General features: G+C 48.2%; 1 protein-coding gene across 9 annotated transcripts in view; it reads left to right on the plus strand.

The window, feature by feature from the left end:
- Positions 1-14,371, plus strand: part of Tiam1 (TIAM Rac1 associated GEF 1) — a 340,091-nt gene that overhangs the window by 243,268 nt on the left and 82,452 nt on the right. For all 9 annotated transcript variants that reach the window (XM_040750527.1, XM_040750528.1, XM_040750524.1 and 6 more), the window contains 2 exons: positions 7,966-8,190; positions 10,331-10,516. In XM_040750527.1, the coding sequence (XP_040606461.1) occupies positions 7,966-8,190; positions 10,331-10,516 (411 nt within the window). The remainder of the gene's footprint in view (positions 1-7,965; positions 8,191-10,330; positions 10,517-14,371) is intronic.

The following is a 14,371-nucleotide window of genomic DNA, read 5'->3' on the forward strand; positions in this document are numbered from 1 at the left end:
TACTTCCAAAGCCATCTTTGGTGCGGGATAGTTTTTCTGGGTATAATATTCTTGCTTGACAGCCTTATGCCATGCATTGAAAATGCTACCCCACTGCTTCCGTAGCCTCAAAGAGAAGCCCACTGTCATTCTTATAACTGTGATGAATTACTTGTCTTGTGTTTCTGTGTAGCTTATAATGTGATTTAGTAACAGTTACTGGATTTATGCTGCCTGAAATGCTTTGTGTTTCTTGTACATATAGGTGTGTGTGTGTGTGTGTGTGTAAGAGGGGGGGATAGGAGGAGGGAGGAGGAGAGGAGAGGAGAGGAGGGAGGGAGAGCTAGGGAGAGCTAGGGACACTGGGCCTGGTTTGCACTTTGAAGCCTCAAAGCACACACCCAGTGACACATCTCCCAATCCTTTCCAGACAGTTTATTATTAACAGAGGGCTAAACATGCAAATATGAGCCCATTGGGACATTCTCCTTCAAACCACCCTAAGCAGCAAGCACTTTTAACCTCTGTATGAGATTCTTTAAAAAAGAAACAAAGAAATCGGTTTCTTGATGAGTGCTCTCTGTTTATATTACAACCAAGCAAATTGAGAGGATTCCCTTTAAAAAGCAATGTTAACTTGGAAGCAAGGAAGTATTTCTGAATCAGTAGTCAGGGGCCTTGGGATGAGTCTCAGTTGGTAGACTGTTTGCATAGTGTGCAAGAGGTCCCAAGTTTGGTGTCCTGCACCGCCACTCACACTTAACAAGAGAAGTAGCATGACACAACAGTCAACCTGTCGTGTTACTCTCATGCTTGCTCCTTTGGAAATGGTATTCTTTATTTAATGCATGTCCAGCTTGGCTGATTTAAAGCCTAGCACTGTCTTAGAGTACTTCGCAGTCTGGCTCACCAGTAGAGTGTGTTTTCATTTATTGAGTGTTCACCACACTTGTGAAGCTGATGCTTACACAGGCAGGAGCGGCTGCCCGGTTTCGCAGTCGGTGAGTGGCAGGGCTGAGCTAGCCCAGGAGTCACCAGGTTCATAGTCAGTGAGTGGCAGGGCTGAGCTAACCCAGCAGCCGCCAGTTTCTCAGTCAGTGAGTAGCAGGTTTGGACTGAGCTAACCCGAGCTCCTCTCCCCACACCCCCCTGTTGTGTGTGATACTTGTTTTGCTGCTGTGACCACTGATCCTAAGAAGGGTGTGGACCCACAGAAGTCGTGACAGTAAAGTGACCATCCTTTTCTGGCCTTAGCAGTTAAGCTGCTCCTTGGGGACTTCTGTCATCAGCAGCCTGGGTTGGGTCCTTCTTGCCTCACTGCACGCGTCGTGTGATAATCTGATTGATGGGAAGGAGGGCCTGCTGTTGTTTTCCATACACACCTCTGTACGAATTCCTGATGAAAGGACTTAGGTGGCCATAAAATTGCTAGTGGAATCTACCCGGTAAGTCATTCTATAAAATGCCTTTTGTAGCAACATCAGACCGTATTCATGGGGACCGCTGTCGTCTTGTTATGGGGAATTTTTATGCTACTTATGTGGGATAAAGGACAAAATGAACCTTTTCAGAGGAAATTACTGTTGTTTGGGATCCATGAAGGCATTTTCTGCCATCTACTTATTGTAATCCACATAACTCCAGAGGTGCCGAATTTGAAAGAAACCTGTGTGTGCAGGGGTGAGGTTAAAGGAGGGAGATCAGCCGTGATTATGGAAATAATTTGGAGGTTATTTCAGCCCCAGGGCTCAGTCAGAGCACACTGCTTTCAGAGCCTGTATGCTGCTGATTCCTCCCTGTTGCCCAGATACCCGCACATTCGCCCTGGAAAAGAGATTCAAGTTACCCACAGAAATAGAAAAGGGGTTTTGTGTGCAGAGCGGGGGCGGGAGTGAGGGGGAATGTTGGAGCAGCTGATATAGAAGAAGTTTTATGCTGTCTGCAGAGTGTGGCTGTATCTCCTGCCTTCAAACTGTTTTAATTAAAGCTCTTTCCTCCGACCGGGTGTCAGAGACAGCACCAGCCTCTTACAAAGTCCAGAGTCCTTCCTGGCTGTCACTCATCTATTCCTACAGGATGCCACAGTTCCCCAAAACGCAGCCACTCTAAGGAAACATCCCAACATGTGTTTCAAATTCCTGTCCCGAATGCCTAGGGAGCACAGCTACCAGACAGGACAAGCGAGATAGACGCTTGGTTGAGCAGAAAGTTGTGTGGTATGCAAAGGAGAGGAAAAAGATTGACGTTAGCAGGAGAGAGCAGCCTCTTGGTATGCTTTCTCTCCTTTCGAAGACCATTTCACTAGGCCACTTTATGCACGTTTTTAAAAAAAAAAACTCATAAAAAGAAACAGTACTTTGTGTGCATTAGACAGAAACTTGAGAAAACCGCATCTGCACCATTCTCTTGGGTCACAGATTAAGCGGTTGATTAGCCTGGTCCAACAGACAGCAGATTCGCGGTCTCCATCATCATCATTTGGATGCTAGGAAGAAACAGAGAGGGGAATTTTCTGTGCCTTTCCTAATCATTGCATTATAGAAGCAGAACAGGCTTCACGGTGAATAAGGAGAGGCTTTGAGTTTCACCAATCTCTGGGGAATCCTGCTTCCAGGTGCCAGACTTTAGACAGGTCATGAAGGTCACAGACAAATGCCCAGGGCTAGATAGCAGGTTGGGGACATGCAGCGAGAACACTCTGTAGAAGAGACTGTAGAGGGGATTTAGCATCCTGGGACTTGCACTCACTGATGGCAGACACCCCCCCCCCTCAAGAATGAAAGGGCTTGGCCTGCACACCAGCCTCCCGGCTGCCCACCATTTACTCCTGTGATTAGGGAACCCCAGGCTTTTCACCTATCGGCTTTGTTAGGTGTTGAGTTCCTTGTGACACTGTTTGTTAGCTCCTGTGGTTTTCTTGTTTGGGCATTAATGAGAGTCTGGCCCAGGTCTTCAGCTGGTAGTGGTGTCTGCTCTTTGGACAGTCTGCCCGAGGCTTGAGCCATTCCACCTGTTATCTGTATGTGACCCGGGGCTTGTGCCCACTGTCCTCATGCTGTCAGCGCCGTGCACCCTGCATTGCCACACCCGTTTTCCCCTCCCTCCCACAACCTTTAAATCACACGGTCAACTCATTCCGAGTTTGCGGTACCTTAACACCCTCCCGCCCCCGGCATCAACTCTTATGCCGCCATGTGCACCATAAAGACTTCCCCATTTATTTTGGTAGATTTTCCCTTTAAACGCAAACACAGGACTTTGATTCCTTTTAATTAAGCATTGTTTTTGTGGCTTTGCCCTTGAAGTTGATTTGCTGATACCACGATGGACCCTTATGTCCTTCCTTGGTGCTGTAGGTAGGACAAGTTCCATCTCAGTCTTTCTTTTCTGTGGTAATTCATGAATAACTAAATCCCCCTTTCCCAACATGGTGGGCTGTATCCCTGCTCTCAGGCTGCACCGTAGAAAGTTTTTAGTGGTTGCATATTCGACTTCAGCTCCTGCTAGGAAGCGAGGGGAGAGTGGATGAATGCTCACAGAAAGGGGGCGAGCAGGGGTGTGTGCCACAGTTACCTGACAGCCTGCTCTTGTGTTGACGAATCCCGTTGCAGGGGAGCGGGAATGAACGTAGACCAGCAAGAGCGTCAATGAATTCAGGAGGCCTCTGCCTCTGACCCAGGCGCCTCCACTAGACACAGATACTCTGGAGGCCAGAGCGGGGACTCGAAGACCCTCAAGGGAAACACTTTAAAGTGTGGGCCCCCCTGAGGTGTGGAGCTGGGGCAGAACCCCACTGTCCCCGATGGCGGGTACGGGGTCACGGCGCGCAGTGACGGCAATCAGTGTCCCTTCTGCCAGTGTGTCAGAGGTTTCCCTGTGTTAAAAGCACAGTGCAGGCGGTTTTCGGCCGGCTTCCCATTGCCGTGAAGAAGACACATCACAGGCTGCTTGCGAAGGAGAAAGAGGAGGTCGCTTACATCTAAAGCGAGCTAGTTTCAGTGTTTGGATTTCTGATGCCTCCTTCTCCGACTCCTTATTTCCACCTCCTTCTTTCTCTGTAACAGGCACTGATACTGCTTTCCAGCTTCTGGTCCTCTGGCTTTTCTGAGGATGCTGTGGGTCTAAGGGAAACTTCAGGGTACCTGTTCTTGTTTCTCTGCTCTCTGGCTTTCCCGCTAGAGGCTGGCACATCCCATGCCTGGTGATCACTCTCTGTTCATACTCCATCATGATACCCCTTCCGCCTGCCTGTCCATCTTCTGTGGAGGGACCTCAGTGGACAGTTTTGTAGGCATTGAAGCTGGATCTATTTAAATACATGGTGAAGTCCCGAGCTTCATCACGTCTCTGCACACAGAGGGGCTTTCAAGCAAACACACGTCAAGGCTTCTGTCTCCCCCCTCACGGAACTTCATGCATTGTTTGCAGCATCCCCAGAAGGCCGATGAAAAATCACAAAACTGCTCTCTCTACCCGTCCACTGCCATGGGTGTGAGAAGGGGGTGACAGTGATGGGAGCCAGGGCGTGGGGGTGGGTGGTCTCTCCTTCTGCCTTTGTGACCACTGGGCTCTGGAGAGGAAGACTTTCTTAGCCTGTGTCCCTGACTACATTTGCCTGCTGTATGGAGGTCACGCCAAGGCTAGTGGGTCCAGCAGCCTTTCTGAGTGTCAGAGTTGAGTCTTCGGAGAGGCCCTCCCAGTACCCCCTGCGTTAAGTCTGCCTTGTGCCGAGCTCACGTCAGAACTCTGGAGCCTGAGAGCTGATGGAAGGACGGCCAAGGCGCTTCTCCACAGAAGCAGTCAGCACACAGGTTTCCCGCCCTCATCAGCGCAGGGCTCCCTCTTGCCGCTGCCGAAGGACCAGCTTTGCCCCAAAGCTCATTTAGTGGATTGTCCTGCTCAGAAATGGATTTGGTTTAATGACAGGGAACGGTAGGAACTGCTGCTTTATTTAGACAGGACAGCAGGAGAGAGAGAAAAAATCTCACTAATGGAAATGCCTTCCACCACTGACAGGGTTATAGCGTTAGATGGCTGAGATGCGCGTTCTTAGTGGTTAAAGGGTCTGGTGGCTAAATTTTTCATAAACCTGTCATCCCATGTTTCTGTGGAAGACTGACATTGTTTCCTCTCGGGCTGGCTGCTTTGTTTGTTTATGGATGTGCCGCCAGTGCTTATGTGTGTGTTACCTAGGGACAACCTACTTTTTTTGGAGGCAGAGTCTCTCATTGGCCCAGAGCATGGGTCAGGTGGAGAACAGATGCAGTCAGGTATATGATAGAAGCATAGGTCTTGGATTAGACGGGAGGTCGAGGGGACACACACCGTCAATATAGCAGGTACCACATACTGCCATTGATGCAGCTGTGTCAACTCTGAGAGGTCCAGGGTCAGACACTGTGTCACCCTGGCAGGGGCTTGGTGGTCTCATTGTTTGTGGGAGGAGCCTGAACTCATTTTTTTTTTTAAGAGAAAAGGTGTACGATAAGGGTCCTGAAAGGGAATACTTAAGAGCGGATACGCACCTGTGTGTATACACGCACATACGCACATGCAGCTCCTTTCCAGTCTTGTTTACCTGTGGCTCTAACGTCCTTACCTCCCCCTGCTCAGTCCTCACAGATCAGTCCCGTTTGCTTGCCAGTCACTGTCACTGTTTCGTTATGAGCATGTCTAGATGATTGCAGTCTTCATCCACAGACAATGTGTTTCTCTCTATATAAACACGACTGCCAGGTCTTCAAGGGTTGTAAGCTGGTTTTCTTGCAAGACAGCATTTTTTTTTTAAGTTAGAAACAGGCTTGTTTCACATGTCAATCCCAGCTCCCTCTCCCTCCCCTCCTCCCCCGCCCTCCCCACCAGGTCCCCCAGGCCCCCACCCAATCTCTACTCCGATCCCCAGGGAGGGTGAGGCACTCCATGGTGGATCTCCAGAGTCTGTCATTTCATCCAGGGCAGGGCCTAGACCCTCCCCCAAGAGTCCCGGCTGAGAAAGCATCCCATACTGTGGCATGGACACTCAAAGTCTATTTGTACACCAGGGGTAAGTACTACCCAAAGCCCCATAGATTTCCTAGGCCTCACTGATACCCACCTTCAGGGGGTCTGGGTCAGTCCCATGCTTTCCACACAGCCATCAATTTGGGGTCCAAGAGCTCCCCCCTTGTTCAGGTCAACTGTTTCTGTGGGTTAAACCAGCCCAGTCTTAACTCTCTTATTCTGACACTGGATTCCAGGAGTTCAGTTCAGTGTTTAGCTATGGGTATCTGCCTCTGCTTCCATCAGTCACTGGATGAAGGTTCTGTTTCCCAGAGTCTCTGGCAGTGGGATTGTCTACTGGTACTTCCCTGATTCATGTCTAAAATCCATATATGAGAGAGTACATACCATGTTTCTCTTTTTGTTTCTCAGGATGGTTTTTTTCTAGTGCCATCCATTTGCCTGCAAATTTCAGGGTTCCATTGTTTTTTCCCCTGCTGAGTAGTACTCCATTGTGTAAATGTACCACATTTTCTCTATCCACTGTTCAGTTGAGGGACATCTAGGTTGCTTCCAGGTTCTGGCTATTACAAATAATGCTGCTATGAACATAGTGGAACAGACATCCTTGTTGTATGAATGGGTATCTTTTGGATATATGCCTAAGAGTGGAGTTGCTGGGTCTTGTGGTAGACTGATTCCTATTTTCCTAAGGAATCTCCATACTGATTTCCAAAGTGACTGTACAAGTTTGCACTCCCACCAGCAGCAGAGGAGTGTTCCCCTTTCTCCACATCCTCTCCAGCATAAACTGTCGTTGGAGTTTTTGATTTTAGCTATTTTGACAGGAGTGAGATGGTATCAGAGTTGTTTTGATTTGTGTTTCCTGGATAGCTAGGGATGTTGAGCACTTTCTTAAGTGGCAAGACAGCTTTTTTTGTTTTTTGTTTTTTGAGACAAGGTTTCTCTGTGTAGCTTTGGAGGCTGTCCTGGAACGCGCTCTATAGACCAGGCTGGCCTTGAACTCAGAGGTCTGCCTGCCTTTGCCTCCCGAGTGCTGGGATTAAAGGCTTGCACCACCACCTCCTGCTTCTCCTGATCTTTTAACCCAGTTTTCATTGGAGACCACTTCGTGGTGTGGAGCCTAACTGATAAGCCAGGGATCACACAATTAAAGCAAAGTGACTCACCTTTCCCAGCAGCGATCATATGCCAATAACTGTTCGGCCAGCCATGGGACTTGTTGACACCTCCCCTCCTCTGTGTTGGGATTTGGCCTGAGCTTGTACAGATCATGTGAATGCTTCATGATTTTGCATATAATGATAATTTTGTCTCATACCACTCCCGTTTGGAGGTCACCTGCCCTTTGGTGTGTCACACAGCATCATCTTAGTGCTCTTCTGAAACAAGCTGTTGATAGTTTGTGGATAACTGTTGGGGTTGTGGCTGCTCATGAATGTTATCCCTGGACTTCCCTAAGGCAGTGTTGATCCTGGTTGTCTTGAACTCTTCCCCAACCCTAGTTTTGATACAGCTACTTAAAACTGGACTAGGTTTCGCCGGGCGGTGGTGGTGCACGCCTTTAATCCCAGCACTCGGGAGGCAGAGGCAGGCGGATCTCTGTGAGTTCGAGGCTGGGCTGGACCCACAGCCTCCAAAACAATACAAAGAAACCTGTCTTGTAAAAACCAAAAATAAATAAATAAATAAATAAATAACTGAACTAGGTTTCTTTAGAACTATCATTAAGCAAGAGAATTTCTTAGGCACGTTGGGTAACATGTGGTTTTGAGGGTACCACTTGAGTGGTGGGTCTGGCCCTCTTTTATGGATTTCTAGACTGGGTAAGTTAAGGTAGTCTTGCGTGTGTGTGTGTGTGTGTGTGTGTGTGTGTGTGTGTGTGTGTGTGTACACCTGACACCTCGACTCACAGACACTGCTTCCCTGAACACACTTAGTTTCTGTCATCTTCTAAGAAGCAACTCTCTGCCCCCCTCCATGTAGACCACCAGTCAGACAGAACTGGAAAATTGGATCACTGCCATCCACTCTGCCTGCGCAGCTGCCGTCGCAAGACACCACCACAAGGAAGACACGCTCCGCCTCCTCAAGTCGGAGATCAAGAAGCTGGAGCAGAAGATCGACATGGACGAGAAGATGAAGAAGATGGGTGAGATGCAGCTGTCCTCTGTCACTGACTCCAAGAAGAAGAAGACCATTTTAGACCAGGTGACTGTGCCTTTGTGTCTGGAGCTGGCAGACCGCTCAGGTCTTTATGGTTTTGTTTGGTTTCTCCTGTCTCAGAATCTTGAAAGATCTTCCCTTCCCATGGCAGCAGCCTGTCATCCAGACTGTTAAGCTCTTTATTGTGACTGTCATTTCCTCGCCTTTTGTTCAGAGTTGATTGTTATGAGCTAAAGGGAACAATATGGCATTGAGTGGAAGGCGGAAGTCAGAGACAGGCTTCTACCAATCCTTGTGATTCTAGGGGAAACTGTGTTTGGAAGCCTACTGTTCCCTTTCCCTCCTTATCTTGGAGGTAAGCTATGAGGGGGATTCATTCCTGATTCCTCAATAAACTTAGAATCCTAAATTGGGGGGGGGATAGGGATGGGATTTTTTTGTTTTAAAGATTTATTTATTTATCACATATACAGTGTTCTGCCTACATGCCAGAAGAGGGCACCAGGTTGAATTGTAGATGGTTGTGAGCCACCATGTGGTTTCTGGAAATTGAACTCAGGACCCCTGGAAGAGCAGTCAGTGCTCTAAACCTCTGAGCCATCTCTCCAGCCCAGGGATGGGTATTTTTTTTAAAAGTTCGTACATCTGTCCCTCACTACCCAATTGTGAATTGGTTTCAAGACCCCTGCAGAATCCCAAATCTGGGTATGCCCAGTCCCTGACATAAAACAGCATAGTATATGTGTCTATAACCTACACACATCCTCTCATGCATTTTAATTCATCCCTACATCATCTGTGATACCTAAAAGATATTAATGTTTTAGAAATATTGACAAAGAAGAAATTTGTGCACAGTCACTGTAGCTTCAGGGTACACAGGGTCCCTTTGCTCTGTTCTTTGTTATTGGTCTCTGTAGTGACCATGTAAAGGGAATAACAGTTTAGCAACAGTCAATAGACTTACAGTGTTAGGTGGCCACCTTCTTCATCCACTTCTAAAGGGAGCCTAACTCCTGGTAAGTGTTTGTCCCCTTCTGTCCCTGGATCCCATCTTAAGGGCTTGCCCCTTTGAGATGCTTCGTATGAGTGTAGTTGCTTAGTGTGTGACCCCTGTGCCTGCCTTCTCTGCTTTGCACAGCCCTTTGGAGTCTGATTTGCATCGGGGCTCACACAGCAGTCCCTTCGCCTCTCTGGGGGCCGCTCCTTATCCCGTTGCACGGGTGCGGCACCATTACCGGTATCTTCTTTAAGGGGGATTTGAGCCATTTGCTGTGACCGGTGCCGTCCTGAGCGTGTGTCTTCACACGGACTTTAACCAAGATCAAGCTGGGAGCTGTCACCAAGGTCCCCTCTCTGAGCTTTCATTTCGTCTTTCCGAAGGGTTGTCTGTCTGTCTCATGCATTCTTGGTGCCCACAGAAGCCGGAAGAGGGCATCAGCACCGCCAGAGGTGAAGTTACAGGTGGTCATGAGACGCCGTGTGGGTGCTGGCAGCAGAACCCAGGTCCCCTATAAGAATGGCCAATGCTCTCACTGCTGGGCCGTCTCTCTAGTCCCATGAACTGGCACTGAGCCAGTGCCTTATTCTTGAATGCACTGGCTCTTGTGTGACCTCATTCGAATGTCACATCAGTGACCAGAGGCTATTTTGTCACTTTGAGTGGCAAGGACGTGTGTAGGCACTGGCCGTGGATGGAACCCTGTTCCCTAACCCCTTTAACACCAACCCACTTTTACCAGAACTGTTGGTTTGTTTGGTTCTGGCCTGTAATTGGCCTTTCTTTGCTTTTTAAAAGTCCTTTCCTCGTGGACATGAGAGCTCCTTAGTCTTGGCATGGAGATCCCTACATTTTTAGTCCTTGTGTCTTAGGTTTGTGGTCAGGATTGACAGAGTAAACATGCTTCCTCAACCCCCCACAGAAATCCCTGTGAAATCTGTGCCAGGAGAGCACTAACAACTAACAATGTCCTTTACGTTTATGAGGCTGAGTTTCTGACTATTGATCTTTGCAAAGAAGAAAACATGTGCCGTAGGTGACCTAGGGGCCCTGTTGTTTACCCTCAAGAATTGTAATTAGTACCTTTATGATAAACAGATCTGCAAGATTCTTGCACAAAAGGATGGCCAACGCTTGTTTTTACCTTTTCTGATCTTTCTCTCCCTGTTTTTTTCACTACTGTAGATCTTTGTTTGGGAGCAGAATCTCGAGCAGTTCCAGATGGACCTGTTTCGTTTCCGCTGTTACTTAGCCAGCCTCCAGGGCGGGGAGCTGCCAAACCCCAAGAGGCTACTTGCTTTTGCAAGCCGGCCGACGAAAGTGGCAATGGGCCGCCTTGGGATCTTTTCCGTCTCGTCCTTTCATGCCCTGGTGAGTAGAAGCAAATGAACTTTGGGAAGATATTCATCTTGGTGCTTAATCCTGAACAGGACTTGACTGTTTTCTTAGTTTGCTGCCCTGTACAGATTTCCAAACTGTCTTCACTTTGCAGTTCATGCAAAATTTCATTTGAACCTGTGTGGGAATTAGTTAAACCTCTCCATAGGGTTAAAACTGTAGCGCAAGGGAAATGCAAAAGGCCCCATCTCCCCAGCCCCTCTCTCCTCACACATGCTGGTTAAACATCCTACTGCTACCCACAGCCCAGCTTCATAAAGGCGCTCTCTTGATATATGTCCACTGCAGTGTTTGTGCATAGAGGTTAGTTTCAGGCAGTTGTGGCATTTGTAGCCATAAAGTTAATTAAATGATAGATGGAGGGCTTTCCCTCACGTATATAGGTCTAGTTCCTCTGTCCCCACACACCATACACTAGACACAGATCTTTGTGGATTGGAGGTCTTACTTTTTGTTGTAGTTTGATGTGCAGAGCAGGACCAGGCTTTAGTGGCAATGTAGCTGGACACATATCCCAAGAAACCAGCTCTTGTCCGACTCCCAAGTAGCAGAGTGTGTGGCTGTGCTGCCTGTTCACAAACTGAGTACTTGCTGAATTAAGAACAGCTTTAATTACTTTGGGGCCATTGCTGCCAAGGAGGGAGGATCATTGTCCAAGCAATATGTTTTATCCTGTCCAGGTCTACACCCTGAGAACTATAGCACACCTGTAACACATTTTTGCCGTGGGATTAGATGTCAAGTGTCAGGGTCCTGAGCTGCCATGGGAAGTCTTAGCTGAGTGTTGCCTGTGCCTGCTCTGTGATCCTGCGTTATAATTCAGTCTGGGGCGTTTGTGTTCTTTGTAAATAGATTAGCATCATCATTTGGATAATTAGGGGAGATTTGCATTTTTGAAAGAGGTCTTAACTCCAATTTCTAGAGTTTGTTTAAAAAAAAAGCTGTCTTGTTTTGCTAATTACAGCTCCGCTCCTGGCCTGCTTGCCTGCCTCTCTCTATGGCTGTTACATTTTTATTTCTCTCGTAAGTCATAGCTGGGCAAGCGAGAGCTAACTCATGAACCCAGCTTTTCATTTATTGCATGATCTAGGTCTGTTACTTTGAGACCTGAGCACTAGTTTTTAACTTAGCCAAATCTCTGTTCTGTGTGTGGGGGAGAAAAATGAGATAAATGAATTCACTCAGCTCCTGTCATAATGTCCTAGGCAAGAGTGTGTATTTATTTCTATTAATGGGCAAGCTCGTCTTAGGGAGACACCCCCTGTCAAGCTCTCCCCTTTGCTGTCACATGACAAAACTCAAGAAACTCAGTTTGCCTTCTGCGGCAAACTTGTAATGCTTTGGTTATTTTCTTAGAAGCCGTCTCTGAAACAGACGAGGAAAAGCCATTAAGCTACTTGTCTGTAATTGATCTCTGGGCCCTTTAGTTCCCCCTCTTAAAGTCTATGATGTATGCACTCTTTTCATTTGGCGCCATGTGAGTTAAATCGGCCCTGTAGAAGGAGAGTTTACCTTGGTAACTCTCAGGGATTTTTGCCCCTCGAGTCGGGAGAATAGAGTTTCATTCCCTAAGTCCGCCTCCCTGTCCCTTTGCTCCGTCTCTTGCTAGCTGCTTCGGTATACCAATCTTGGTACTCCTGCATCCTCGCCAGTCTGTGCTGGAGACAGAACGAGTTAGCATACTCGATTGGGTCTCTGAGTCTATTTCTGCATCAGCTCCCACGGAACATCCCAAGCAGAATTCTAATCTGATTTATTGGATACACCCCCCCCATCTCTCCTTGTCATTTGACCCTAAGGGTCCCCTCCTCTCAATGGGAGTTGAGGCCTTCTTCAATTCCTCCTTTGTCTAGGGTCTTTTCCCCCTCCTTTTATGTGGGGGAGGATGGAAGGAAGGTGCAGGGGTCCCAGGGCCAGGGCAGGGCTTTGTGCTACAATGGGCGTCCCATTCACTGGTGGGTCCCAGTCGTGCTGAGTGTGATTTGCCTTCATTAACTGAAGGGTCCCTGCTGTACTCTTTGAAGAAAGGTTATCATTGTTCTTGTTTGCACAGATGAGCCGACTGATAAAGTAGTCAGGTGGCCGCCACAGAGGATGCATTGTGAGGACCGATCATTGAGAAATCCATGAGCTCTTGTCCGGCAGCTCTTCTGCGGGCCTGTTTTCTGTACCCCTCGGTCATTATTGTCAGGGGTGGGGGTGGGGCTGCCATACCGCCCACAAGGCCTGAGCACTTGCCAATAACTGTTAGCTAGAGTCTTTGAAGCAGCCTCAGCCAGCCAGCCAGGTTCTGGGAGTCTTTGTGTACACAGGTTTCTCTTGCCTTCGCCCCCCCCCCCCCCGACTGTAAACTCCAAGAGTTACTTTTTAAATGGTTGCTGCTCTACACCATTTAATTTCGCATGTTTTATTTATTCGTTTGACTGACAAATAGACTCACACCTCTGGCTTGTGTCAGTTGCTAGCTTTGTGATGAGGGTTGTAAGAGCACAGAGCGTCTGCCCTCCTGGAGCTCGTGTTCATGTAGGAGAGATGGGAAGCGGGGCTCTCCAGGCAGTTCATGGAGTGCGGACAGCGAGGCATGCAGGGAAGGAAATGAGCAGGCTAACGCAATCCTGCTGTGGTAGCCCTTCCTCAGCATCCCCAGAGGAGCAGCCTCAGGACCCCCCGGGACACCACAGGAAACGTGGTGCCCTCCCATACACTTTAGACCACATCTAGATTACTTACACCGCTTAACGCAATGCTGATTGATAGTGTGCACATGCTTATACTATATTGTGTGTTGAATAACGATGAGGAAGAAATGTCTGTATGTGCGGAATACATACGGAATTTTTTTCTGAATAATTTTCATCTGATGTTGCTTGAATCCATGGATGCAGGGTGCTGACTCCTCTTGGCTACCTGTGTGTGGCATGGGGGCAGGCAGGCAGGCAAGCAGACAGACAGACAGACATTGTTCTTTCAAGTAGACCTTGCTGTTTGTAAATAGGCTGAGAGCAGACAGCTGATCTGGTTTGGATTTTAAAGTTTAGCACCATTTCTTCTGTTTACACAGCCGTGGGAGCATCCATGTGTCAGCATGTTCTGATTTAGTCAGTTTACAAGCTTTGTTTGCCTTCAGCTCAGAAAGTAGGGACCAGAACATTTGACATGTTTTATGATGCCTCCTATTCGTGGGTCACGCCTCCCCCCGCCATTGCCTCAAGAATGAGTGTAGGTTAAAATAGTTCTCATAAAATTTCCCATGGGAGTCTTGGCTCCCACTTTTTAATGTCTGATCTGTGTTTCTTAAGGACTTAGCCGAGACAGGAAAAGACTCCTCAGCGCCCGCGTCCAAGACCCTTCTCCCCAATGCCCTGGCACAGAAGCTGTTTTGGCTTGGGTTCTGAGTGCATGTGGGGGTCCTTGCCCGTCTCCTCGCTGGGCTTCTTCTGTGTTGATACTGAAAATACTGAAGACCCAGGGAAATGCCTTGTGGCCAACATGCTGAGGTGTGGGAGGCCCCTTGTGTTACCCAACACCACTGAGGCTGCTGCCATTTGGCGTCTGTCACACTGGGAGTTGCCCCTGTGGGAGTCTATGACAAGTGGGTTCTAAGATGTTCACCTCCAGCAGCAGAGAGCAGGTGTGTGTGTGTGGGGTTCATTTCCAGTCTGACTCACTGAGCCTCCTGCTGTGCCCTTTTGAAAGGAGATCTTGTGGGTGGCCTATTGAGCTCTCCTGGCAGAAGTTCCTGAAGTTCCTGGAACGTAATGTAAAGTTCAAGTCTCTGCAGCTCTAAGGCCTTCCTGGAGTCCTCAGAGGGCAGCTTCAAATATGGGT

The sequence above is a fragment of the Mesocricetus auratus genome, unplaced genomic scaffold, assembly GCF_017639785.1.
Source record: "Mesocricetus auratus isolate SY011 unplaced genomic scaffold, BCM_Maur_2.0 Super-Scaffold_100008, whole genome shotgun sequence".
In the NCBI taxonomy this organism is placed as follows: Eukaryota; Metazoa; Chordata; class Mammalia; order Rodentia; family Cricetidae; genus Mesocricetus; species Mesocricetus auratus.